This window comes from Budorcas taxicolor, chromosome 14 (assembly GCF_023091745.1).
Source record: "Budorcas taxicolor isolate Tak-1 chromosome 14, Takin1.1, whole genome shotgun sequence".
NCBI lineage: Eukaryota > Metazoa > Chordata > Mammalia > Artiodactyla > Bovidae > Budorcas > Budorcas taxicolor.
Window position 1 is genome coordinate 22,187,785 of NC_068923.1, and position 27,332 is coordinate 22,215,116.

Genomic DNA, 27,332 nt, shown 5'->3' on the forward strand with positions numbered 1-27,332 from the left:
TGGTAGGCTCATCCTGACTAAAGCAGACGTCCTTGCTTCCACACCCACGACCACTTCCCATCAGAGCCTGCGTGCTGTCGGTGTCCTCTGGCTTGGGGATGAGCGTCCACTGGGGGTCAAGAGCAATACCTCAGATTCGTCCTCCATCCTTCTCTCTCTCATGTTATCACTGAGCCCACGAGCTCTTCCTCCAGAATTACCAGAATCCCACCCTTTCTCATTCACCTCCTCACCACCCGCTTAGAGGACATCAGCCTACTCTTCCCTGGACAGTTGCAGTAAGTCATTGAGTGCTCCCCATGGTCATTTCTTGGCCAACTACCACCTCTTCTACTCAGCAGAAGAGAGAGGGGGAAAGGTGGGAAAGGGCACTCAGTCCCCCTCTTAAAGAAAGCTCCTAGAAAGATGAACATTTTCCTTTGGAACTGAAGCATATGATCTCATCCAGCAGCCAGGAAAGCTGGGGAACGTGGTCTCCACCCTGCAGAGCCGTATTCATCACTCAGCTCAGGGGTCCTGTTACCACGGGTAAAGCAGGAGCAGACAGCGGGGAGTGAGTATCAGTGTCTGCCATAGAAAAAGTGAAAGTCACTCAGTCGTGTCCGACTCTTTGCGACCCCATGGGCTATACAGAAAACCTCTCTGAAATTACCTTCCGATAGATTCGTGAAGGGAGAGTTTAAGTTGTTGGCTGGAAAATGGGGCAATAAGCAATCAAGGCAGACAAGAAAACACCTATAATAAAAGTCCCAGAGATGAGATCAAAAACGCATGGGTCATCTGTGCACCCGAAGGAGTGCCCCCCTCAGGGCTGCTGGAAGTAGTGAGAGCGACCACGAGCAGACCCCCAGCTGGCAGCAAATTGAGGGCTAGTGGTACATCTTCCCAAACAATTTAGCCTGCATTCTTTAACATCGCTGGGTTATGTACTTTAGAGAATACGACGATAACTGAAATACTCAGAATGAAATTGACCAGGTAATTCTGAACAATGCATCGGCGGTATGGAAGTTACACCTAGGACTCAACCTCACAGTCCAGCTAAAAGACTTGGGGCTTTGAGATCCTGCCTCCCAAATTCATGTGACCTCTTTCCTGGCTATGTCAGCCCCCTCTGAGCCTCTGTTTCTTCTCCTGTAAAATGGAGGTGATGGGTCACAGGCAGCATTTCTGGGGAAGTGGAAAGGTAACCGATGAAAGAAGAAAAAAAGACAAAACTGTTTAAAAATGAAGGAATCGTGTGCTGGATAATGGCAAGCAGATGCAACATGTGGTCCTCCGGCAATAATTCCGCGTTTCAGTTTGCTTCTAACAAACCCGAATGAAGAAGGGAGAAGAAAACTTTAACCACCAGATGTCTCTGTCTCTGCACCAATGCTGATTTTTTGTATCTAGTTTAAGATTCTCATATGGAAACCATGTAAACAGAAATAATTTATAAATATGTTGTAGGCTTCTGTTGAAATTGTTAAACTCTGACATTTTATTGACCAGCCACCAAAATAAGTGTGCCATTGAAGATGAGGATATAGTTACTAGTAAATTTCCTTTTAATATTGGGATGGGGTTATCTATCAAGTATTGCTAAAAACATCCTTTTGTTTCTTCCCCCTAAATGGATTGTTCCTTAGACTTGACTTCACTTTGAAAGATGATGAAAAGCGTAACCAGATCGTCCTGGACTTGGCCGTGTATAGGTAAAGATATTTTACCATGTGTTTAAAGGGTGGCATTTCTGTTTTCCTTCTCAGTCACAGTCTCTTGAGTTCTGAAACGTGAACACCAGCCTCTTTATCGCGTCCAGAGTCCTGCCTGGTCTCACCTACCGCACTCGCTTCCTGCCCCTGGAACCTGCATCCTGACTGCTGTTCTCCCCACCCCACCCCCACCCCAGCTCTCCTTGGCTGTGACACTCGCTCCACCAGCCCGTGTCACCTCCACCCTTCCTTGCTGCAGTCACTCAGAGACACTCAGCCATCTGCCTCAGTGCTCAAAGGTGCCAGGCTCCGGCTCACTCCCTCTACCCAACTGCTCATTTCGGGATCCACATGCCTGGTGTTTCTGCTTCTCCAGCCCTTTCAGACCCATTGATGCCCCAGGGCCTCTGTCCAGGCACCTCTCTCTGCCTGTGACACTCTCACCCCAGGTGTGAACCCCAGGGACCTCTGTGCAGGCGCCTCCCTCTATCTGTGTTGCTCTCACCAGGTCTGACCCCCAGGGCCTCTGTGCAGGCGCCTCCCTCTGCCTGGGTCACTCTCACCCCAGGTCTGATGCCCCAGGGTCTCTGTGCAGGCTCCTCGCTCTGCCTGGGTCACTCTCACCCCAGGTCTGACCCCCCAGGACCTCTGTGCAGGTGCCCATCTCTGCCTGTGACACTCTCACCCCAGGTCTGACCCCCCCAGGACCTCTGTGCAGGTGCCCATCTCTGCCTGTGACACTCTCACCCCAGGTCTGACCCCCCAGGACCTCTGTGCAGGTGCCCATCTCTGCCTGTGACACTCTCACCCCAGGTCTGACCCCCCCAGGACCTCTGTGCAGGTGCCCATCTCTGCCTGTGACACTCTCACCCCAGGTCTGACCCTCCAAGACCTCTGTGCAGGCGCCTCCCTCTATCTGTGTTGCTCTCACCCCAGGTCTGACCCCCAGGGCCTCTGTGCAGGCGCCTCCCTCTGCCTGGGTCACTCTCACCCCAGGTCTGACGCCCAGGGCCTCTGTGCAGGCGCCTCCCTCTGCCTGGGTCACTCTCACCCCAGGTCTGACGCCCAGGGCCTCTGTGCAGGCGCCTCCCTCTGCCTGGGTCACTCTCACCCCAGGTCTGACCCCCCAGGACCTCTGTGCAGGCGCCCATCTCTGCCTGTGACACTCTCACCCCAGGTCTGACCCTCCAAGACCTCTGTGCAGGCGCCTCCCTCTGTCTGTGTTGCTCTCACCCCAGGTCTGACGCCCCAGGGCCTCTGTGCAGGCGCCCATCTCTGCCTGTCACTCTCACCTCAGGTCTGACGCACCAGGGCCTCTGTTCAGGCACCTCCCTCTGTCTGTGTCGCTCTCACCCCAGGTCTGATCCTCCAAGACCTCTGTGCAGGCGCCTCCCTCTGCCTGGGTCACTCTCACCCCAGGTCTGACGCCCAGGGCCTGTGTGCAGGCGCCCATCTCTGCCTGGGTCACTCTCACCCCAGGTCTGACGCCCCAGGGCCTCTGTGCAGGCGCCTCCCTCTGCCCGGGTCACTCTCACCCCAGGTCTGACGCCCCAGGGCCTCTGTGCAGGCGGCTCCCTCTGCCCGGGTCACTCTCACCCCAGGTCTGACGCCCCAGAGCCTCCGTGCAGGCGTCTTCCTCTGCCTGGGTCACTCTCACCTTAGGTGTCCTCATGACCTTCAGGCCTCCATTCAGATGTCACTTTATCAGAGAGGCCTGTCTGCGCACCCCAAGCATCCAGTCTAGACCAGTACCTGCCTGCCCCAGCACTTCTTCCATCTCGCCCTGCTTCTTGATTTCCACCCGACGAACTCTAAATTTCCTTGTAGTTTGAAAACTGTGAAGTTGAGGCAGAAGCTTGTGTGTGTTCCTCCCTGTTTGTATCTCCAGCACCTAAAGCAGCGCCTGACACCTGTCGGGAGCTCAATAACAGCGCGACTGAAGGAATGAATGGTTACCGATGACGTTTACACTGTAATAATGGCGTTTGTCTCTCTGAGGGATGTTGCTGTATGCTCTGTCTTATTTAACCTCTCAGTAATCCGGTGACTTGGGAGGGCTTGTTATCCTGGAATTACCCAAGGTGGGTTGGGGGGTGAGTCTTGTCAAAGTAGACACAGTAATTGCAGAAGTCAGAAAGTGACCCCTTAGGCCCAGGCCCAACACTGCATTTTTTAACTGTGGTAAAGCAATCTTAGGAAACAGGCGCTATTTGTATCCCCATTTTACAGGTAAGACTACAGAGGCTTAGCAAGGTTAAGGCGTGTGCTCCAAGATGATCAAGGGGAGGGGAAGGGGAGTCAGTCCTCCCGAGTCTGTGTGGTCAGAGCCTGCGCCCCTCACCCTGCATCTGTCCTACCTGCCTCACTTAATGTTTGTGAGTTTTGAGTCATTGCCATGTTTTCAAACATTCCCAATCAGTATTTTGACATGTATAAAAATAACCATTTGGCCAAACTTCTCATTTGAAAGAGCGGTATGGAATCTAAACCTTTCCCCTCTTGTGGAGTCGAAAACGATGGGGTCACTGTCATGGTCTGGGGGGGAGCTGGGGTGCTGGGCTTTCTGGGCAGGACACTCCTAGTGGGGGAGAAGCTGAACCAGCCTTCCAGGATGGTCGTGTAAGGACAGCCGCACAACTGCTGGGGAAATAGAACAGAACAGAACCCCAAGGAAGCAGGAGCTTAGTGGATTCAGCATCCCTGGCTATTCACATCGGTTTTAGGGGCTTAAAATAAAATATTCATGAAAGAGCATGGCAAGCCTTTTTCTGCCAACCTCTGGTATTTCAGGCCGCAGATATTTTGGGGTGAGGGGCAATCAATGCCAAGTGTACTTGTGGGTCTAAAAATGAAATTGCTGATATATTGGATTTCCTGTGAGATCTGGGGATTAATTTAAGATGGATATTCTAAGATCTGTGTATCATGGAAACTATGAACTTTCTTCAGTTAAAATGGCCCCATAAGTGCAACTTTATATTTGCTCTTCTTTAAACTTAATGTCTTTGAAGAATTACAAGACTTGATTGTTGAATTTTGAAGGTATATGGACACCTCTTTAATCGATGTTGATGTACAGCCAACTTACGTGCGAGTGATGGTCAAGGGAAAGGTAAGTGTGACCCTGTAGGCTGTTACTATTGCAGAACTCAGCCTAAAACCTAACTAACTTGCCTCAAAAAAAATGTTAAGCCATTTTAAAATAGAAAAAGAGAAACTCAGTGCTATTTTTTTTAGACACACAATTTTACAACAGGAGAGGTACTAAGCAGAAACGGTTGCTGACCATGGTGTACCTTTGTAAAATTAGTATTTTTAACCTGTATCTATTTAGTTAGCATTTTCCCAGACCTGATAAGATGGTCTATATGGGTAGCCTGTGCTTGAAATTATATTTCAATATTATACACATTTAAAATTGTCAATGGTTTCATTCATGAAAGTGAAAGTCACTCAGTTGTGCCCAACTCTCTGTGACCTCACGGACTGTACAGTGCATGGAATTCTCCAGGCCGGAATGCTGAAGTGGGTCGCTTTTCCTACTGTAATTTTATCATTTTTGAAACAGTGTGTTTTGCCAGTTCTAAGCATTCATGTGAGATAGCCTAAAGACTTTAAAAATGGAAATATGTCGAGATTTTACGATAGGATGTTTTATCTATGAGTGCTTTATCAGCCATGTTATCATGATTGGACCAATCGTGATTTATGACTGATAATTATTCTGCAAACCACTCATTAAAATTGGTAAAATAGTTTGTACCTATGGAGTATAGCCCCATATATTATTTTTTTCCTAATAAGTCTAATTAGACTTTTTTAACGATTGGTGAATTTTAACTATGTAACAAAAATACCTCTTAAAGGAACTTCCTCGTATAATATACACTCATTGTCTGTACTTCCTGTTTACTCTCAGCCATTTCAGCTCGTCCTCCCTGCAGAAGTCAAACCTGACAGCAGTTTTGCTAAAAGATCTCAGACCACAGGGCACCTGGTTGTCTGCATGCCCAAGGTAGGCAGCACCATTTTGATCCATCTCAAGTCTGAATATGTTTGTTCCTAAAGGAACCTGACCTACTAGGGCTCCTGATGACTTCTGATCAAGGTCCTTTTGGCTGAGAGAGCCAGAAAATCTTCTCACTCCAGGTCAGGTAGGAGAACAAAGGTCAGCTGACTCCTCCTGCCAGCAGTTCTTGTCTCTGCAGCCTTCTTCTGCCTCTCAGCCTAGAATGGGGATAGAGTTGGGGGTATGGATCACAGGATCCACTGAGCGTGTCTGTCACATGGCAATCAGTGCTTTCCTTACAGATAACTTTGAGAGGATATGTATTGGCCTACCTAACATAGGCCTTGGGTCCCTAAAAATTTAAAAAAAAAAAAATGTGATTGAATTCCAAATATTGAGCTTACTGGTTTTGTGACTCTGGGCCACTTATTAACCTAACGCTGGGCCTCTGTTTCCTAACATTGCTCTTAAGAAAGATAATGACGCTAGGAAGGATTGAAGGCAAAAGGAGAAGGGGGCAGCAGAGGAGGAGATGGTTAGATAGCATCACCAACTCAGTGGACATGAATTTGAGCAAATTCTCGGAGACAATGGAGGACAGAGGAGCCTGGCATGCTGCAGTCCATAGAATCACAAAGAGTCAGACATGACTTAGTGACTGAATAACAACAACAAAGAAAGATAATACACATAAAATTCATAGCACTGTGAGCACTCCGTGAACATTGATGTCATTATTGTTTTTTGTATTATTTTTGTGAAACAGACTAGATAGTATTTTAACTAAAACTCTTTTCTGTCTTTTGTTTGAGAGGAGAAGTGTTGTATATGTATTTTTTCCCAGTTTTTTAAATTTGAAGTATAGTTGATTTATAATATTGTACTAGTTTCAGGTGTACAGCATTGATTCAGGTTTTGTTTTTGGGTTTTTTTTGGCAAATTACTTTCCATTATAGGTTCTACAAAATGATGAATATAACTCTGCTTTATAGTAAATCCCTGTTGCTTGTCTATTTAATGGATAGTAGTTTGTATCTGTTAATGATATCCTCCTAATTTGTCCTTCCTCCTCCCTCTTCTGCTAAATGTCTGATAGAGAAAAACAAATACTGTATATCACTTACATATAGAGTCTTGAAAAAAATGTAAAAGAATCTATATGCAAAACAGGAATAGACTCACAGACATAGAGAGCAGAAGTACGTGTCCTTTAGATATGGCTGACTTCTGAACACTGACAGCTTCCCCTCACCTGGCTTTCAGACTCCTTAACCTTGATCTCAGAGCTGAATGTCTGAGGCAGAAGCTCTTTAGAAGCCAGAACAGGCTTAACAGGGACAGATGACAACCCTGAAAGAACTTAAGGAAATTAAACTTAAAAAAAAATCATTTGTCTGTACAGAAAGTTTGGATTCCTCAATACAGACTCTGTGAATGAGTTAGGATGTTTCATGCTGCAAGCTACAGGAAACCCCAAACAAAACTGGCTTTCACCATAAAGAAGCATTCCTACCTATGGAAGTAGAGAGGGTTCAGGCAAGGGAATGTTAAGACCCTTTCTGATGTAGCTTTGTCCTTAAGCCAGCTTCCTTCCTGACCTGAGCACTAGCAGTAACTAAGGTGACTTGATTTCTTGTTCTTACCTTGCTTGAAGATGGAGAATCAGAGAAAGACACAGAGAAAGGCCCTCTCCTATCACCATGGAATAAAAACTCCGCTTCGCTGATTTGGTCAATTTAGCTGAAGAGTCCAACAAATCTTGATGAGCTTGACTGTGGACAGTGGAACATCTCTGGTCAAAGAGATGGTCATCCTTTCTTCATTCCTATTATTTTATGTTTGGTTACTATCATCTCATGCCATAGGCTTTCCTGGTGGCTCAGTGGCAAAGAATCCGCCTGGCAATGCAGGAGACACGGATTCGATCCCTGGGTCGGGAAGATCCCCTGGAGAAGAAAATGGCAACCCACTCCAGTATTCTTGCTTGGGAAACCCCATGGACAGAGGAGCCTGGCAGGCTACAGTCCATGGGATCACAAAAGAGCTGGACACTACTTAGCTGCTAAACAACAACGATAGTCTTATGCCTTGAGCTGAGGGTGGGGTCAGCTTTGCCCCAGTCACTCAGGTTTCAAAGGGGGAAGAGGAGGTTCTTTTGAGGAAGAAAACAGGCCTGGGGGACACAGAAATTATAAACTTGATTAACCAATAAGATTTCTATAATGATTTACTAATCCTTTATTATCCCAAAGCCAGTTTTGTAACAGATTGATTCTGAGTAATCAATTATGTATTTTTACTCTGAGGCCATAAAACAGCAAATACAATTTGTTGTCAAGCAATAAGACAACAAACACGACTATAAGAATCTCATTGTCCTTGTTGACAACAACAAATGAAGGAAACGCTTCTGTGCTGATTAGAATATCCTATAGGGAAATCTAAGAGATAACTCAATTACTTTGGTGTTTCGACAGAGACATTTGAATGACACTGTGATCAGCACTGTTCTTTCTTTTGTGTTTTTTGGGGTTTTTTTTTTGGAAATTTCCATTGTGAGAAGCCACAGATTAAAAGGTAATCGCTGGTTTCCTAAAAGAAAATCAAGATGTGCAATTTGTGTACCTATTACAGAGTGCCAGGCCATTGATCAGAAGACCTCTGTGCTCTTTTCCCATGAATCTTTTAAATAAATGCAGCATTCTATTTCCATTATCCTTTCTGTTTTTATATCAGTTTAAATTTTTCATGTTAAGTATATATGCAAAGCATAAAAAATGGCTTATTGGAGAAAAAGCATTCTAGAAGTGCTTAGTTGAAGATGGATAATTTATACAGAAAGAATTAGAAGGTTTCTTTTTTTCTCAGTAATAAACTGAGTAGCACTTTTTTCCTTTGAGATACATACTTTTTAAGATTTTAGGGACTTCCCCAGTGGTCTAGTTGTTGAGACTTGGCCTTCCAATGCAGGGAGTGTGGGTATGATCCCTGGTTGGGGAGCTGAGATCTCACATGCCTCTTGGCCAAAAATCCAAAACGAAAAAAGAAAAAATAAAACAAAAAACAGAAGCAATGTTGTAACAAATTCAGTAAAGACTTAAAAAGAAGATTTTAGACTACTATGTTAAAGTAACATTGATGTCAAGCTATCCCTTTCATTAGTCCTTTGAAATTGTTATTAAATTATTAACTAATAATTATTGCCTTTTAGAATTTCTTTTATATACCTCTGTCATTATTCCCCCTAAAAGGTAGCTAGTCGATAAAATCAACCTTTGGGGAATATTTACTTGCCCAGAATTAGTTGTTTTTCATTTATGAGTTAGGTATTTGCAAGGACTATTAAACTCAAAGAATAAAAGCTTTTTTCTTAAAAAAAATCATCGAAAGTTAAAAATAAAAATTCTAGCTTCACTTATGGTTACTATTGAAAATAAGTATTAGTAACAATTAGCATCTTCATCGTTCCTATTGATTTAAACAGTTGAAGTACTGAAGTTTGACCCACTGAACCATCTTATGTGTCTAGGAATTGTCGGTCTGACCCGCATTATAATGACTGAGGCATATTCTTAGAGTTTTAAAGCATAAAAATCAAGTAGACACTTAGGTATACTTTTGATTCATTCATAGGAAACAGTGTTGTTAATATGTTAAGTGATAACTCAGTACTTCAGGAAATACCTAAAATTGACCTTGGTAGTTTATAATACTTGGATACTGTAAATTAATGAAAAGAAGATCAAATTTGCTGTTTAGTTGTTCCTTCTTTGTGATAGTATTTGTAAAGATTATTTGTGAAGAGCTAATCTATTTGATGATGTCTGTGATGGGACGACTCCAACTGTGTTTGTGGAGATGCAGCAATGAACTTTGTATACATTTTTTCAAGGATGCAAAATTTGTGATGGAACCCGTAAACTGCTCAACTATTTCTTATTAGCCACTTCACTCAGCATTTTGTCAAAGATGTCAAATGGATCTTTTTCCCTTTCCTGCCCTTGAATGAGGCTGGGTCTGTACAGACTGGGTGCTGATAAGCAGGCAAGTTTCACATCTGTTCTTTGTCACAGGGGTCGTGGCTGAATATTCCCTTGCTGACCTGCTGGTGGGTTCTCCCAAATCAGCACCACACCCAAAGGCTCTTATCTCGTGCTAGCTCCATGATAAGAGCTGCTTCCCAACATCTGGTACCGAGTCTGTATCTGTGGGTTGGTATAATACCCAGACATCACAATCCCTACCATTCCCTGCAGAGTTCCCATCTCCATTGGCCATCATTATAACTTAACTTGTGGGTCCTGCACCTCCCGGAAGGCCATCTCCTCCACTATGATTTCAAGGGTTGATACCTTAGCTGGAAGAGTTGGCTGGGGTTGTGGATGAAAAAGTACTCTGGCTTTCTCAGAAAGTGGCATTAGGGGCCTCCCCTGGTAGTCCAGGGGTTAGGAATCCGCCTGCCAGTACAGGGGACATGGGTCCGATCCCTGGTCTGGGAGGATTCCACATGCTGCGGGGCAGCTAAACCCGTGGGCCACAGCTGAGCCCATACTCTCCAGCCCGAGAGCTACAACTGCTGAAGCCTGAGTACCTAGAGCCTGTGCTCCAAAACAGGAGGGGCCACCGCGATGAGAAGCCCACGCACCGCAGTGAAGAGTAGCCCCCGCTCGCCGCAACTAGAGAAAGCCCGAGCAGCAGTGAAGGCCCAGCACAGCCAAAGATAACTAAAATTAAAAAGAAAGAAAGAAAGTGACGTTAGAGAATAGGAGGTCAACTGCCCAGGTAATAGAGGAAGAGGAAGCATTCCGCGTCTCATGAGGCTTTTCTCAGTCCTGCTCCACGGGTCAGTGGCATTTCCTGCTCGTTTCCAGCACTGTTTTATTCCTTAGTCTTAGCTTTGGGGGTCCGTGTAAAGAATCTCCGTCTCCAGTGCCTGTCTCCATTTATTCCATTAGGTATGCCCATTCAAGAAACATGGACCCAAGGTGTCATCCGTTTACCAGAAATCCACTATTCTTCTTTGGGGAAGAGTTGTTAATCCTTTTCTCAACACAGCAGCCAAATGATCATTTTACAGTGTGTGTACATCAGACCAAGTCATGTTTTCTAGTCAGAGTTAAAAACAAGATCGCCCCAAGAACCTTCTCCTGCCATGATCCCTCTGACATTATCTTCTGTCGCCTTGCCCTCTCATTATTCCAGCCACCTTGGCCTCCTTGCCATTTCACAAATATGACAAGCATCCTCCTACCCCGGTCCTTAGTACTTGCTGTTCTCTCTGCTAGAATGCCAATCTCCCAGGTATCCTCACGGTCTGCTCTCTCCCTTCTTTTGGGTTTTTTTTTTTTTTCAAGTGTTGTTTCACCAGGAGTTCTTTCCTGATCCCAATATTTAGCAGGCTTCCCCTTCCCTACCTCAGTTTCTCTATCCTCTGTTTCTGCTGTATTTTTCTTCATAAGAATGTATCACCACTGGACAGTCATGTAGTTAAATGTTTCTTTCTTTGTCTGTCTCCGTCAACAAAAATTTAAGCTTCATGAGAATAGGGACTTTTGTCTGCTCTTATTACTACTGTGTCACTGGTACCTAGAACTGAGCCAGACAAAGAGTAGGTGGTCAATAAATTTTTACTGAGCAAGTAAATACATTAAATGCAACTTTAAAATACATCTTAATATTTACAACAAGAATCTCCCCGAATTACTCTTCCTGCTCCTCAATCATTTCCTCATTATTTTTCTATGTGTGTTATTCCAGGTTAACTTTCAAATAATTTCATCCAGTTCTGCCTCCAGGAATGCCATTTGAATTTTTATTGCTGTTACCATTTAGAGACAGTGAAAAGAGATGGTCTCTGGAGCCAGAGAACCTGGGTTAAATCTTGATACTTCTACTCAACAGCTGCATGATCTTGAGCAAATTATCTATCCCTCTGTGCCTTAGATTCCTTGTCCATCCAATGATATTAATGATCAGTCACACCTCAAAAGGTTGTATTGAGGATTATATAAATGCATATGTAAAACGCCTAGGTGACCACTTTGGGCATAATACACCCTGCGCTCATGTTACTGTTAATTAATGTTATCCATTACCCTGATAGCTCAGCTGGTAGAGAATCTGCCTGCAAGGCAGGAGATCCCGTTCAATTCATGGGTCGGGAAGATCTGCTGGAGAAGGGATAGGTTACCCACTCCAGTATTCTTGGGCTTCCCTGGTGGCTCACCTGGTAAAGAATCTGCCTGCAGTGCGGGAGACCTGGGTTCAATCCCTGGGTTGGGAAGATCTCCTGGAGAAGGGAACGGCTACCCACTCCAGTACTCCAGCCTGGAGAATCCAGCAAAGAGTCGGACATGACTGAGTGACTTTCACTTTCACTGTATGTACGATTTTAGTTTCTATTCTGAGTAGAATTATTCCCTGTCAGATTTTCTGAGAGTTTATGCTTGTCCTTTGATATATTTTCTTAAATGTGTGGTTAGACTCACTGGTATGTCCATGAACAGTCTTATCATCAGCAGCCTGGGAGTACCTGGCACATGATCTCATCCCAGGCCAGCTTAACAAGATTTAACTGAGATTTTGCATTCACAGGGAAACGTGCATAGTCATTCAATTAAACTCCCATCTAGATTCTCAACTGACAAGTTCCAGGAGCACTCCAAGAATATGCTTCCTGATTTCCTTTGGGTGTTCTTTCAGAATAATTAACTGAGGTTAAAGAAGGTGCCATTTGAACTGAACAACAAAATATATTTACAGCTTCATTCAGTGAACATCCCACTTGATTCTGCTTTATTGAGCACAGGAGACAAAGGTCACATATTAGAGGTCAATATTACAGACCATGATTCTAGAAAACAGTCTCAGATGCCCTTTCCCTTATTATTTGAACACATTTCTCAGTACTTTATCTCTACTCAAATATGCTTATGATATGCCCAACATAAACTCAGTTTTACTCTCTGAATGTTAATTTCAAGATGGTCTAGAGTGAGGGCCACCTGATCATCTTTCTGGGTTTTTCTGTTCCATTCATACTTCTACTTTCGTAGAACATTCTTTCTCTTCCTCAGCTCATTCCTAAAAACTTGCAGTGCTGGAAAAATAGAAGCATCAAAGGATGATTTCCACATACCCCAAACATCATATCTTTCCCCACTTGGCCTCCTTGGCCATCCTTATCCTATGAATGAACTCTCTGTGCTCTATCTGAACTCTCCAGATATGTGTTAGCTCCTATTTCCACTTGCCCGTGAAAGGCTATTTTTCCATTCTGACAGTTCTCTCTTCTGCATCTTCACTGAATTTTCTCCACACACAACTTATATTAGAAAACATGCTAGAATGTCTCCCTTCTCCAAAATAAAACAGTACAAAATACAAACATTCCCCTCTACTTCACTGTTCTGACCTGATTCACAGCAAAACTTTGAAAGAAGACATCTATATTTTCTGTTCCAATTCTTTTCTTACAATTTCTGAAACTAACCCTAATGAGGTATTCATCTCTTCTCCAGTTTCCCCACCCGCATCCATGAAACATCTCTTTTTGAGGTCTCTAGTCCTCTCTATGGAGAAGGCAATGGCACTCCACTCCAGTACTCTTGCCTGGAAAATCCCATGGATGGAGGAGCCTGGTAGGCTGCAGTCCATGGGGTCGCTAAGATTCAGACACAACTGAGAGACTTCACTTTCACTTTTCACTTTCATGCATTGGAGAAGGAAATGGCAACCCACTCCAGTGTTCTTGCCTGGAGAATCCCAGGGACGGTAGAGTCTGGTGGGCTGCCATTTATGGGGTTGCGCAGAGTTGGACATGACTGAAGCGACTTAGCAGCAGCAGCAGCAGGATCTATGTGACTAGATCCAGCAGTCAGCCCCCTTCCTCTTCTTCTCTGACCTTTCAAGAGGTTTTTATACCATTAATCAGCCCCTCCACTTTTAAACAGGTGTTCCATTGGCATTAGACACACCACTTTGATTGGGTTCTCTTCTTAGGTCCTGCTCACTGGATGGTCTCTGCCACTGGATGCTTCTTTGCTGGTTCTTTCTCCTGCCCAGGCCTCTGAAAGTTGGGATATCCATCATCAATCCTGGAACCTCACTTCTCTTCTCTACACTCACTCTCTACATAGTCTCATGACTGTCAGTAACATCTCTAGAGCTCCACCATCTGCTAGTTGCCAAGTAGGTCATTAGGGAGTGACAGTCACACTAAAGAAAATTTAGGAATATAGACTACATATTTTAAAAACATCTTGGCAGTGATGAGATAATGAGCAGTTACTGCCCACTGATCGAAGGAAAGACAGAGAATAAACCATGCTTTCAGTGACCACACAGGGATGAGAAGAAAAAAGCCAAAGTCAGAGCCTAGCAGGGAAGCCAGGCTAGGTGGGCTCTAGGAAGCCATGTGCATTTTGAGATGTGACTCCAAAGGACCGTAATCCAGAGGAAGGTGAGTGAGAAGCCAGCCAGGCCTGAGAAAGTCCCAGCCTGTCTAAACAGCTATCGAAATGGCCCCCAAACTGGGCCGTGAACTTGAGTGACAGTAGTGAGTACCATCCACACATGCCTGGCAAAACCCAGGCATCTAGACGTTAGCATCATCTATAGACTCAAATTATAGGTAGATAGGTAGTAGGTAGATTTTTTTTCAAGTAAGTATTCAGCCCACACTGAAAATTAAATGAGATGTTCACAGAGACTTGAGTGGGATCCCAGTAGTGAGTTAGTCGGTGTTTTGGAATCTGACTACACCAGTTTCCTACTCTTCCTCCTTAAGGGAAACCTGAGAGTCCCAAAGTTATTGCTGTTCAGTAGCTAAGTTATATTGAACTCTTTGCAGCCCTATGGAGTGCAGCATCCCAGGCTTCCCTGTCCTTCACCGTCTCCCGGAGTTTGCTCAAACTCCTGTCCATTGAGTTGGTGATACCCTCCTACCATCTCATCCTCTGTCATCCCCCTCTCTTCCTGCCTTCAATCTTCCCCAGCATCAGGGTCTTTTCTAACGAGACAGCTGTTCGCATCAGGTAGCCAAAGTATTGGAGCTTCAGCTTCAGCATCAGTTCTTCCAGTGAATATTCAGGGTTGATTTCCTTTAGGATTGACTGGTTTGATCTCCTTGCTGTCTATTAAATTGTGAGACACAGACTCACATTTGACCTGTAAAACACTTTTTAAAATTTGTGGCCTCCCTGAAAGTGGAACCTACCTGAGAGATATCAGTACAGTGGTTTATTTGAGAAGTAAGAGCGTGCTGATCAGGAAGTAGGGGAGGGAGGCAACCAACAGAAGTGCCAGCAACCCCAGTGGGGAAGCTCTGGGAGACTGTGCAGAACACGTTCTTGTTGAGTCTCTTGAGCCATGTCTAACTCTTTGCAGCCCTGTGGACTGTAGCCCACCAGGCTCCTCTGTCCATGGGATTTCCCAGGCAAGAATTCTAGAATGGATTGCCATTTCCTTTTCCAGGAGATCTTCCCAACCCAGGGATCGAACCCTTGTCTTCTGCATCTCCTGCCCTGGCAGGGGCATTCTTTACCACTGAGCCGCCAAGGAAGCCCATGTGCTCTGTGAAAGTGTAGGAGTTAGTTGCTCAGTCATGTCTGACTCTATGCAACGCCATGGACTGTAACCCACCAGGCTCCTCTGTCCATGGGATTTCCCAGGCAAGAAAGCTCGAGTGAGTTGCCATTTCCTTCCCCAGGGGATCAAACCCGAATCTCCTGTGTTGGCAGGTGTATTCTTTCACCGCTGAGCCCCCCTGGGAAGACCGAAAAACACATACTTCAGAATAACTCTACCTAAGGGGTGATGGAACTGGGACAGTAGTAACCAACCCCTGAGAATGTCTGGTTGATGGCTGTTCCCTGTTGTGGGAGGTGGGGAGTGGGGTGATGTAAACTCACCAGCACTTCTGAACTATCACTGGCCCAGAACAAACAAGAATAATCTTGAACTTGTCCAAGTAAATGTAGGAAATTTCCCACTGAGACGACGTCTAGTAACATTACAAAAGGATATTTTCTTTTCTTTCAAAACGCCGTTATCATTCTCGATGTTTGTCCTAACCTAATAAAATATCATTTTCAGTTTTAGGTTGTGTGTGTGGATGATCCTCCACGGGGAACTGTCAGATAAGATTGCTCTTTTCAAGTAGGAAAGAATTTTGAAGGAACTGTTTGATATTTAGATTTGTTCTCCTTTTATTTCAAAGCCATGAAACTGTGTGCAACTGTCAGTATTGATTGTACATATAAATATCAGTAATTATGCCCTTAAAATTTTTCCTCAGACAGCTTGGGTATCTTTGAAATCAAAGTCAATATTCTTATCCTTCCTATTTTTCTGATCAGTTTTTCAAAAATCTAAATTTTCTTTGCTGCCAGTTATCTTTATTTAAGATAGAAGGTATGTCAAAATAGTTGACTTATACAGGTATTTTCATCTGTTCAAAGATTTTAAAATAATGTACCAATGGTAATTTATATGTTTTCTGATTAGGATTAATGACCTTTTTAAGAGAAAAAGAAGTAGCTTGTATCCTTTAAAGGAGTCTTTTTTTAACGGGCTCAGTGAATTATGTGCCTTTCTTAGTGAAGTCAATCAGAACACAGTTAACAAATCATGAAGTTGTTCAAATGTCAACAGTAAATCTGGGTACATATATTAACTTCCTCTAATGCCAGAGGAAAATAAAAAAGTCTTATTGGTCCTGAAGTTTTATATTAAGAATATTCCTTGGTAGGAATTTGAACTTTGCATATTTAAATGTTCAACGTCGATATTATAGATAATTGATTAACATAAATGCCAGAAATATATAAGAAAGTGAACAATATACAGGTGTCCATTTCTTCTAAAGTTGAGATATGTTTTGCTAGATAATAATCTGTTTCAATTGTGAGGGACCTCACCCAGTAACTGGCTCAACCCCCCAAATCAAACAGCTGGCTTATGTCAAGGCAGGTTGGTATCTAATGGGCATAGACAGTTTGGAAGTTTTATAAAGAAAAAAAAGTAGAGTCATTTTTAGAAACTACTTATGAGGCATGGGTGAAGATGTTAAATGTGTGTACTGAAGCAAAATGATAGCAGAGGAAAAACATACTGCACCCATAAATAAATTATATGGAAGTTATTAATATCAGATGAGGGAATTATTTAGCATGTTTGGCTTGCCACAATGTGGAAATAAGGTGCTAGAACTCAGAAATGGAAAACATTCTGCAAAATTCTGAAAAAGTTTAGACAATGAATTTTTAATGAATCAATTAAAATATTTATTCACTTTATCAAAGATTTATTATAAGCACTTAGTATAAAGCCAGACCACCAGGCTCCTCTGTCCATAGGATTTCCCAGGCAAGGATACTGGAGTGGGTTGCCATTTCCTTCTCCAAGGGATCTTCCCTACCCAGGGATCGAAGTCCATGGGGTCACAAAGAGTCGGACATGACTTAGTGACTAAACAGCAAGATGGATAAAGTACAGTGCAAATTGCTGTGGAGCGAAAAATAAATGAGAGGTCCTTCTTCCAGTTTCCTCCTTGTTGAAGCCACTGACCCAGACCAGCCCTTTGCCTCAGTTTCTAAGTCCCAGTTGCCAACAAGCTCAGACACTTGTTAAGTAACTTAGCTTCTCATTCTTCTGCTTAAACTTGAAATAATGTTACTAACTCAGAGACAACTGTCATAGTCATAACTATGGGAGTCTTCTATGGTTCCCTACATCTCTCCTTCACTGTTGGACCCAGCGCAACAGGAGCCAGCAGGCAAGAAGCTGCAGCCCATAACACCCCTGCCTCTTCCTCATTTGTAGACAGAATAGGCAAGAAGAAGCAGCTCCAGGAGTCTTTGCTCTTAGTTCTAACCTGTTGCCATCCATCACTTATTCAAATATTCTGTACATGTTAATGAGTACCTACAGGTGGCTCAGTGGTAAAGAACCCGCCTGCCAATGCAGGAAACGCAGGGATCCCTGGGTCAGGAGGATCCCCTGGAGGAGGAAATGGCAACCCACTCCAGTATTCTTGCCTGGAGAATCCCATGGACAGAGGAGCCTGGAGGGCTACAGTCCATGGAGTCTCAAAGAGTCGGACACGACTGAGCAACTGAGCACACATGCACTGTGCGCTAGGCACCTAGGGTAGAGTCTTGGAAATGCAAAGAAGAAGGGAGAAGTGTGCTGATTAGATACCTCAGGGATATCTGGCAGAGTGAGGCCCGAGGGTGCTATCTTCCTGCTGTGTCACGCTGAGCTGAGGACGCAATGACTGCGCAGTGGGACCCGTTCCCCTGTGCCCATTACCGTCCTTCACCCACGGGTCAGTCCGGAGACACAGTCGTCTCTCTAAGGTATTATTCTCAAAGTCCGTAATCTTATAGAAGTAGCTTTAATTATTTTGAGTAAAATGTTTCAGAAGGATTCAAAAAGTCATTATTGCCTTGAAAGAAGTGGTGTAGGTGATACAAAAAGGACAATTATTTGATTTATAAAGATTAGATTAAAACATGAAAAGAGGAAAAGTATGAATAGGGAGAGCCTACTAATAGATACTTTTGATTTCACAACCCCCCAATATATGTATTAGTTTATTCATGTTGATATTTAATATAAAATGTTTTTAGGGAAGTTGCGTAGAATTAAATAAAAATATGTAAATTACAAAGCATTACAGAAGTTAGGTGCAAACAAAAGTCAATACAGTTACATGGAATCAGAAAGCATGAGGAAGGAAACATTAAATGCAGAAAATCTGTAGGGAAGTTAATGGTTGTAAAATTGGTTCTTCTATCTTGTGTATAAGACTCTAAAAGACAGGAAATATATAAAGAAAGGAATGAATAAAGCTGTATTAGCTGAAATCTAGCAAAATTAGAGTGGTTATGACAAAATTAATAGTGGATATGATAAAATTTAAAGCACAAAAGCATTTAATGGAACAAAGTTTATTCTGTAGTAACAAAAATAGTATAAAATAAAGATTTAACTATATTTATTAGACTGTACATTATATAAAATACAAGTTCTCCCTGGTGGCTCAGTGGTAAAGAATTCACCTATAGGAGACGCAGTTTTGATCCCTGGGTGGGGAAGATCCCCTGGAGAAGAAAATGGCAATCCACTCCAGTATTCTTGCCTGGGAAATTCCACGGACAGAGGACCCTGGCGGGCTACCATCCATGGGGTCACAAAGAGTCGGACATGGCTGAAGTGACTTAGCACGCATACATGAGTTTAATAGTATAACACTACTGGGACTTTCCTGTTGGTCCAGTGGTTAAGACTTTGCCTTCCAATGCAGTGGTGAAGGTTTGATCCTTGGTCGGGAAGCTACGATCCCACATGCCTGGCAGCCAAAAAACCAAGACATGAAACAGAAGAAGTACTATAACAAATTCATAAAGACTTTAAAAAATGGTCCATATCAAAAATCGTTTTTTAAAAAAAAAATATATAACACTATTAAAATGTTAATCTGTACCTTTGTGCTTGTCCCACAATTGAATTTTCAAGCTGTTGATTACATTTCCCTCTGCGGATTCAGGAAGCCAGTTGGCCCACATTATGTAATTTATTAGACATATTTTGGTTCTTACAGCTTTTCCATTAGTCATCCCTAAACACACTTTGCACAAATGAGTAAGAAGCTTGAAGTTAATGAGCATCATTTTCTAGAGAGGAAGTAGGACTAGGGCTGCAGATAGAGAAGCTGCACTGTACTATTGCAGTGCCTTGGACCTCTGAACCTACGGTCCTCTGCCCAGAAAAACTAGATCTCTTACCAGAAGAGTCTTTCCTGCTAGTGATATGAATAGTGATGTTAAGATGCATGTTGGTAGTAACATGAGTGTTGGTGTTGATATTTTTCTCACTGCTGTTTTCTTAATTCCCCCCAACTTTTAACCTTAAAAGAACCTGTGAAACTAAATGAGCGAAAATAACTTTTAAAAATAAGCAACACATTGAGATTCCTGTACACAGCAAACTCCCATGAAGAAAAGTTCCAAATTTGTGATGCTATTTGCATTTCCATAAACACAGAGAATCTCTGTCTGAGCTCATTATTATGGGACAAATAACAGTGTTAGAAATGGGGGTACTTTAAGACTCTAATTATGCATATGCTCCCGTTCTGATTAGTGCGTTTATAGCACAAAGCAATACAAAACCTGTGCTTTTGGCTCCAAAGCTTTTATTCTTAAAGTTGACATTTTCATGAATTTTAACTAACACTGGTTTCATTTGATGTAATTGAAAAAAAAGTTTTCTTCAGTGCTCAGATGCCACTGCTCCACAGGAAGCAGACTCTGAGACAGAGATTCTCATGCAAAATGTTTTTAGGGAGCAGCCTAGGGATCCACTCCTGCGGGAGGGAAGGATCCAGGATTGGGAAGAGGGAGAAGCTGAGGGGTGATGCTGGCCTGTCAGAGGCCCCAGCTGATGCCACAGTGAGCTCTGGGGCTCACATGGTCCTTTGGAGTCGTCCTGAGTCATGCTAAGGGAGCAACCTTATACCCCACGTTGACCAGAGAGACGGAAACATAGGCTCCGGGTTCTCACACTCAGTGCCGGGCCCCAGGCATGTCAAGGAAGGAGCAGAGAGTTCCAGAACTGAAAAGGCCATGTGGTCAAGGCCCACAGATAAATTAGGGGTAACTGGTATGGGTAGATGACCTTCACTCCTATAGAAGAGTCGAGCAGCCCACAGTTGGGTTTGGGGCTAACTCTGGCTTGGTCAGTAGAAATTAACATTAACAGAAATGGTATGGAGCTAATAGAAGCAGAAGATATTAAGAAGAGGTGGCAAGAATACACAGAAGAACTGGACAAAAAAGATCTTCACCACCCAGATAATCACGATGGTGTGATCACTCATCTAGAGCCAGACATCCTGGAATGTGAAGTCAAGTGGGCCTGAGAAAGCATCACTACAAACAAAGCTAGTGGAGGTGATGGAATTCCTATTGAGCTATTTCAAATCCTGAAAGATGATGCTGGGAAAGTGCTGCACTCAATATGCCAGCACATTTGGAAAATTCAGCAGTGGCCACAGGACTGGAAAAGGTCAGTTTTCATTCCAATCCCAAAGAAAGGCAATGCCAAAGAATGCTCAAACTACTGCACAATTGCATTCATCTCACATGCTAGCAAAGTAATGCTCAAAATTCTCTAAGCCAGGCTTCAGCAATACGTGAACCATGAACTTCCAGATGTTCAAGCTGGTTTTAGAAAAGGCAGAGGAACCAGAGATCAAATTGCCAACATCTGCTGGATCATGGAAAAAGCAAGAGAGTTCCAGAAAAACATCTATTTCTGCTTTGTTGACTATGCCAAAGCCTTTGACTGTGTGGATCACAATAAACTGTGGAAAATTCTGAAAGAGATGGGAATGCCAGACCACCTGACCTGCCTCTTGAGAAATCTGTATGCAGGTCAGGAAGCAACAGTTAGAACTGAACATGGAACAACAGACTGATTCCAAATAGGAAAAGGAGTATGTCAAGGCTGTCACCCTGCTTATTTAACTTATATGCAGAGTACATCATGAGAAATGCTGGGCTGGAAGAAACACAAGCTGGAATCAAGATTGCCGGGAGAAATATCAATAACCTCAGATATGCAGATGACACCACCATTATGGCAGAAAGTGAAGAGGAGCTAAAAAGCCTCTTGATGAAAGTGAAAGTGGAGAGTGAAAGAGTTGGGTTAAAGCTCAACATTCAGAAAACAAAGATCATGGCATCTGGTCCCATCACTTCAAGGGAAATAGATGGGGAAACAGTGGAAACAGTGTCAGACTTTATTTTTGGGGGTTCCAAAATCACTGCAGATGGTGACTGCAGCCATGAAATTAAAAGATGCTTACTCCTTGGAAGAAAAGTTAAGACCAACCTAGATAGCATATTGAAAAGCAGAGACATTACGTTGCCAACAAAGGTCCGTCTAGTCAAGGCTATGGTTTTTCCTGTGGTCATGAATGGATGTGAGAGATGAACTGTGAAGAATGCTGAGCACCAAAGAATTGATGCTTTTGAACTGTGGTGTTGGAGAAGACTCTTGAGTCCCTTGGACTGCAAGGAGATCCAACCAGTCCATTCTGAAGGAGATCAGCCCTGGGTTTTCTTTGGAAGGAATGATGCTAAAGCTGAAACTCCAGTACTTTGGCCACCTGATGAGAAGAGTTGACTCATTGGAAAAGACTGATCTGGGAGGGACTGGGGGCAGGAGGAGAAGGGGACGACAGAGGATGAGATGGCTGGGTGGCATGACTGACTCCATGGACGTGAGTCTGAGTGAACTCTGGGAGTCTGAGTGAACTCTGGGAGGCCTGGCGTGCTGCCATTCATGGGGTCGCAAAGAGTCGGACATGACTGAGCGACTGAACTGAACTGAACTGAAAGATGAAATAAAGTGAACACTTCAATGTCTTGGTTACACTAATCATATCTCAAGTACTCAAGCACTCCAGGGTCAGCCTGGAACATCTCCATCATTAGAGGACGTTCTCCCGGGCAGCATTGCTCCTCCACCGCTGCCACCCTGCCTCTCAGAGGGAGGGTCTGCTGCCCCCCATCCCAGGAAGAAGTGCCAGTTGTCATTACCCCAACACCTACAACCTCTTCTGTTCCCCTCAACTGGGAAGCATCTCTGTTTAGTCTCCTCAACTCTTTCTTTGCCCTCTTATTTGACATTAATGTGGCTTAATAAACCAGTGTGTGTGTGCTTAGTTGCTTCAGTCGTGTCCGACTCTTTACGACCCCATGGACTGGAGCCCGCCAGGCTCCTGTGTCCATGGGATCTTCCCAGGCGAGAATACTGGAGTGGGCTGCCGTTTCCTCTTCTGGGAGAATCTTGCTGACCCAGGGGCTGGGCTGCAAGTCTGCTGCATTGGCGGGCAGATTCCTTACCACTGGGCCACCTGGGAAGCCCCTTAATGAACCAGAACTGGCATCAGTAGAAACTGAAAAGTATTTCCATTTCTTTAAGAATCGGCCAGGAACACAGGGGAAATGTTTGTATCCATTACACTAATTCAAGTAGAGAAAATAAAAAAAAAGTTTTCACATGGAAATAGTGTAAACATGTCTACTCTGCCACATTAACATTTGAAAATATATCATGGGCCAGCAAGAAATGAATGGAAAACAATGAAATTGGCAAGAAATAGACTTTAAAACATAACAAACATACCATTTTAAGATTAGCGTCCTCCAAAATAAATCTCATTTGATGATAATAAAAACCTGTTGCATTGGGCAAACCTTTGCATAAGTCACTTCATCTAATTATTTAGTGAACATTGCATTGGTGGCTTTTGTTGTTAGTTCTTCCATGGTTTTCTTCTACAAGTTTTTGCTATGCAGAATACACCTTTTTAAAAAATGTTTCAGAAGAAACTCTTCCAGCCTTGTAATTTCCTGTGTTTGGAACATGCAGCTCTCGTTGTTGTTATTTTCCTCTCTTTTGAAGTCTCAGAAAAAGTCTGCCCATTACACAAACCATCGGTGATGCTTGAAGGTATATTTTCCCTAGTGGGATGTTCAATACATATAATGAGAGGGTGGAATTTAAGCAGATCTTTTATTTCTTAATTGCACATAGGCCCTCCCATGAGATCTATGGGAAGGGGGCTGAACTAAATCACACATACACAAATTGAATTTTTATAAAATATGATAGAAAAATATACAACCACACTATCAAAAAAAAAAACAAACAAACTGGTCTATATACTAGCATGAAATTAAAAGACACTTGTCTTTGTAAGAAAAACTATGACCAACCTAGACAGCATATTAAAAAGCAGAAACATTACTTTGCCAACAAAGGTCCATCTAGTCAAAGCTATGGTTTTATCCATTCAGTAGGCATGTAGCAGATAGGTGAATTTCTGTTTTAGAGAGAATTGCCAGGTATTATACTCTCACAGGTTCTTAGGAAATTTTGTGGAATGTTTAAGAGTTACTGAAATTTATTTATGGAATATTTTCATGGAGAAGGAAATGGCAACCCACTCCAGTGTTCTTGCCTGGAGAATCCCAGGGACGGGGGAGCCTGGTGGGCTGCCATCTATGGGGTCGCACAGAGTTGGACACGACTGAAGTGACTTACCTTAGCTTAGTCATGTATGGATGTGAGAGTTGGACCATAAGCTGAGCACCGAAGAATTGATGCTTTTGAACTATGGTGTTGAAGAATACTCTTGAGAGTCCCTTGGACTGCAAGGAGATCAAACTAGTGAATCCTAAAGGAAGTAATTCTTGAATATTCATTGGAAGGACTGATACTAAAGCTGAAGCTCCAATAGTGTGGCCACCTGATGTGAAGAGCCAACTCATTGGAAAAGACCCTGGTGCCGGGGCAGGAGAAGAAGGGGATGGCAGAGGATGAGATGGTTGAATGGCATCACTGACTCAATGGACATGAGTTTGAGCAAGCTCTGGGAGTCAGTTATGGACAGGGAAGCTTGTCATGTTGCAGTCCATGCAATCACAAAGAGTCGGACACAACTGAGAGATTGAACTGAACTGAACCGTTATACCACCATAAGGAGATGCATTACCATCAAGGACACTAAGAACACTCACCTCTCTGAGTTTGATGCTACAGCCCCCAGACTAGGTTGCATTGCTTCATTTGTTCATTCATCATCCATGTGTCGAAGCATACATACGATGAACAATGGGCTGGGCTTTCTGGGGTTCTGACCAATGTGGCTCAGGCAGCCAAGAATCACTAGTGAGATGGGAAACACACGGCCCTATCTATCAGTTTGATTCAGTGTTCAGCACACCAGTGCAAAGGTCTAGTAAAGATTGGATTGGAGAATCTGGTTGAGGGTTGAGGCTAACCCGGGCTCCCTAACTCCCTCCCCAAATACAGATAATTAGTCCAGCATGCCTGCCTGGCCAACAGATGGGAGCGGAGCTGGATCCAAGCCTAGTGTTTTTCCTCCATCATCAGTTGCACAGATCTGATCACTGCTGTGTGGCAGGAAGTCTCAGGCAGGATGGAGAAAGGGTGGCCGGTAGCGCTCACCTTTCAGAGGAGTGACCCTGCCCGCCAGTGAGATGTGGCAAGTAAATGAAGCATCCCGTCATCCGAGAGAAAGAGCTGGTGAGGGTGGAGGAGAGAGGAATGTACACCCACCCCAGATCTCCCTCTTCCTTGAAAAGGAAGGGCGGAAGTCCCCCACCTTGGTCAGTGGACCGAGGAGAGGAGTTTTGACTTGTTTCTTTTTTCCCTCTCTGTCTGCCAGTAATCCCTGTCTCATAGGAAGATTGGCAGGTGGGGGCTAAATAAAACACATACACAGCCAGCTCAGGTGGGCATGTGCCCAGCAGGTAGCCTCCTCCTCTCCCCACCCTCCCCTGATAACACTGTTCTGTCTCTGAGCTTCCTAAGGGAAGGTCGTGGGTCTGGGTGCTCGCTGCCGGAAGTTTGTTGAATTAAGTCACTCAGTCATATTTATTGAGACCTTAACATGCTTAGCCCTGAGCTTATTCAGTTTAAAAAATAATGGAACTACAGAATTTTTCAGATGGAGAGGAGTCCCTTGCAACTGATTTTATCTAATTCCCTCACTTTACAGTGGAAGGAGGCGAGGTCCAGTGAGCTTCCAGCTCAGACCATTTTCATCCACAGCACATTCACTGGGAGCTCCATAAAGGCAGTGTCTCTGTCACCCCCATGTCCGCAACACCCCCAAAAGTGTCTGGCATGCATGGGGTTGGCTCTCAGAAAATATTTGTTAAATGAATGAATTCACTCTGTCCCCCTGCTTGGCCTTGGGCAAATGAAGTGTAGCCTGTAGCTTTGCAAGACTAACATGAATAGTTACAATTTGTGGTCTAAGTAGTTCCCCCCTTGTCCAAGGTTTCCCTGTCCTTGGTTTCAGTTATGCACGGCCAACCGTCCAAAAATATTAAATGGAAAATTCCAGAAATAATTCATAAGTTTAAAATTGTGGGCCATTCTGAGCAGCATGATGAAATCTTGCACCATCCTGCTCCGTCCCACCCAGGATGTCAAAAATAATCCCACTGATTCCTGAGTCAGTATCTGCCTTGGTTATCAGGTCAGCTGTGCTTGAGTTCAGGCCACACCTATTTTATGTAATAACAGTCTCAGAGTGTAAGACTGGTGATGCGGGCAGCTCAGATATGCCAAAAAGAAGCTTTCAGGTGCTTCCTTTAAGTGAAAAGGTGAAAGTTCCTGACTTAATAAGGAAAGGAAAAAAAAAACCATATGCTGAGATTGCTAAGATCTAGGGTAAGAACGAATCTTCTGTCCATGAAATTGTGAAGAAGGAGGAACTCTGGGCTAGTTTGCTGTTGTACCTCAAACTGCAAAAATTATGGCCGCCTTGCATGAGAAGTGCTTAGTTAAGATGGAAAAAGTATTAAATTTCTACAAGTGTGTGACATACAATATATTGTTATAACTGTTCAATTTTACTACTAGTTATTGTTTTTAGTATCTCACTGTGCCTAATTTATAAATTAAACTTCATCACAGGTATATCCATAAAGGAAGAAACAAACATACTCTAGGTAGGGTTTGGTGTGTCTGTGTGTGAGCATGCATACTCAGTTGTATCTGACTCTTTGTGGACTGTAGCCCACCAGGATCCTCCATCCGTGGAATTCTCCAGGCAAGAATACCAGAGTGTGCTAGAGTGTGTTGCCGTTTCCTCCAGCAGGGGATCTTACTCTTTGTGGTCTCAGGCATGCCCTGGAAGTCTTGTATTGTATCCCCAGAGATGGGGGGACTACTGTACCTTTCTCATCCGCATGTAGGGGCTTAAAGTCAGAGTCTTTCATGGAATATGTAGTGAAAGTTTAAGTGTTTTTGCATTTGGGAAACATATAGTGTATACTTTTGAAGATGTATCAGAGAGAATGTATCACGGACTGTGCTGTGCTTTTATTTTCAGGTGGGCGAAGTAATCATAGGCTGTCAGCGAACATCAAAGCCCGTGAAAAGCACGCCGGACAGCAGCAGAGAGCAGACAAGCAAGAGGTGCCGTCCCCGCCCACCCCCACCGCCCAATCTTTAGCTTCGTTTAGAGTTCTCGCCATTGTCTTTTTGGTGGCTAGAATGCACCTGCCCACTGGTACAGTGACTGAACGTTTAGAAAGGATTCATACCCTGAACGTTTACTCCCCAAACTTCAACTCTTGATTTGTAGGGCCCAGACACAGATCTGTGCATGTCTAGGTCCCCATTTCCCATGATACTAATAGAAGTGGCAACATCTACACCACTGACAGCTACACTGACCAGGCACTTGCTTCCTGTGAGGCCAGTCTATGTGCTTTACCCATAGCAACACATTTAATCCTCACAAGTTTTATCCTCAGTTTGCAGACAAGGAATATGAGGGAGGGAGGCTGAGCACTGCTGAGCGCTCTGCTCATGTTGCCTCTCTCTTATGACCCCCCTGTCCTGTCATAGCATCCAGAGCTCTCAGGGCTGCAAAGACTGAGAGACCCCATGTGTGCCCTCCTGTCAATCATAGGTCATCTTCCTGCCTTGGCTTAAGCTTCCTTCCCTACAGGACCCTCACCCTCTCAGGAGAATTTCTAGTAGTCATGTGAGAGTTGGACCATAAAGAA

The 27,332-nt window shown here is 43.8% G+C and overlaps 1 protein-coding gene across 1 annotated transcript in view; it reads left to right on the forward strand.

Annotated features, from left to right (window-relative positions):
• Nucleotides 1-27,332, forward strand: part of DNAAF11 (dynein axonemal assembly factor 11) — a 67,620-nt gene that overhangs the window by 34,962 nt on the left and 5,326 nt on the right. Inside the window, exons 9-12 of the mRNA XM_052652050.1 lie at nucleotides 1,632-1,697; nucleotides 4,740-4,809; nucleotides 5,617-5,712; nucleotides 26,651-26,736. Of these exons, the coding sequence (XP_052508010.1) occupies nucleotides 1,632-1,697; nucleotides 4,740-4,809; nucleotides 5,617-5,712; nucleotides 26,651-26,736 (318 nt within the window). The remainder of the gene's footprint in view (nucleotides 1-1,631; nucleotides 1,698-4,739; nucleotides 4,810-5,616; nucleotides 5,713-26,650; nucleotides 26,737-27,332) is intronic.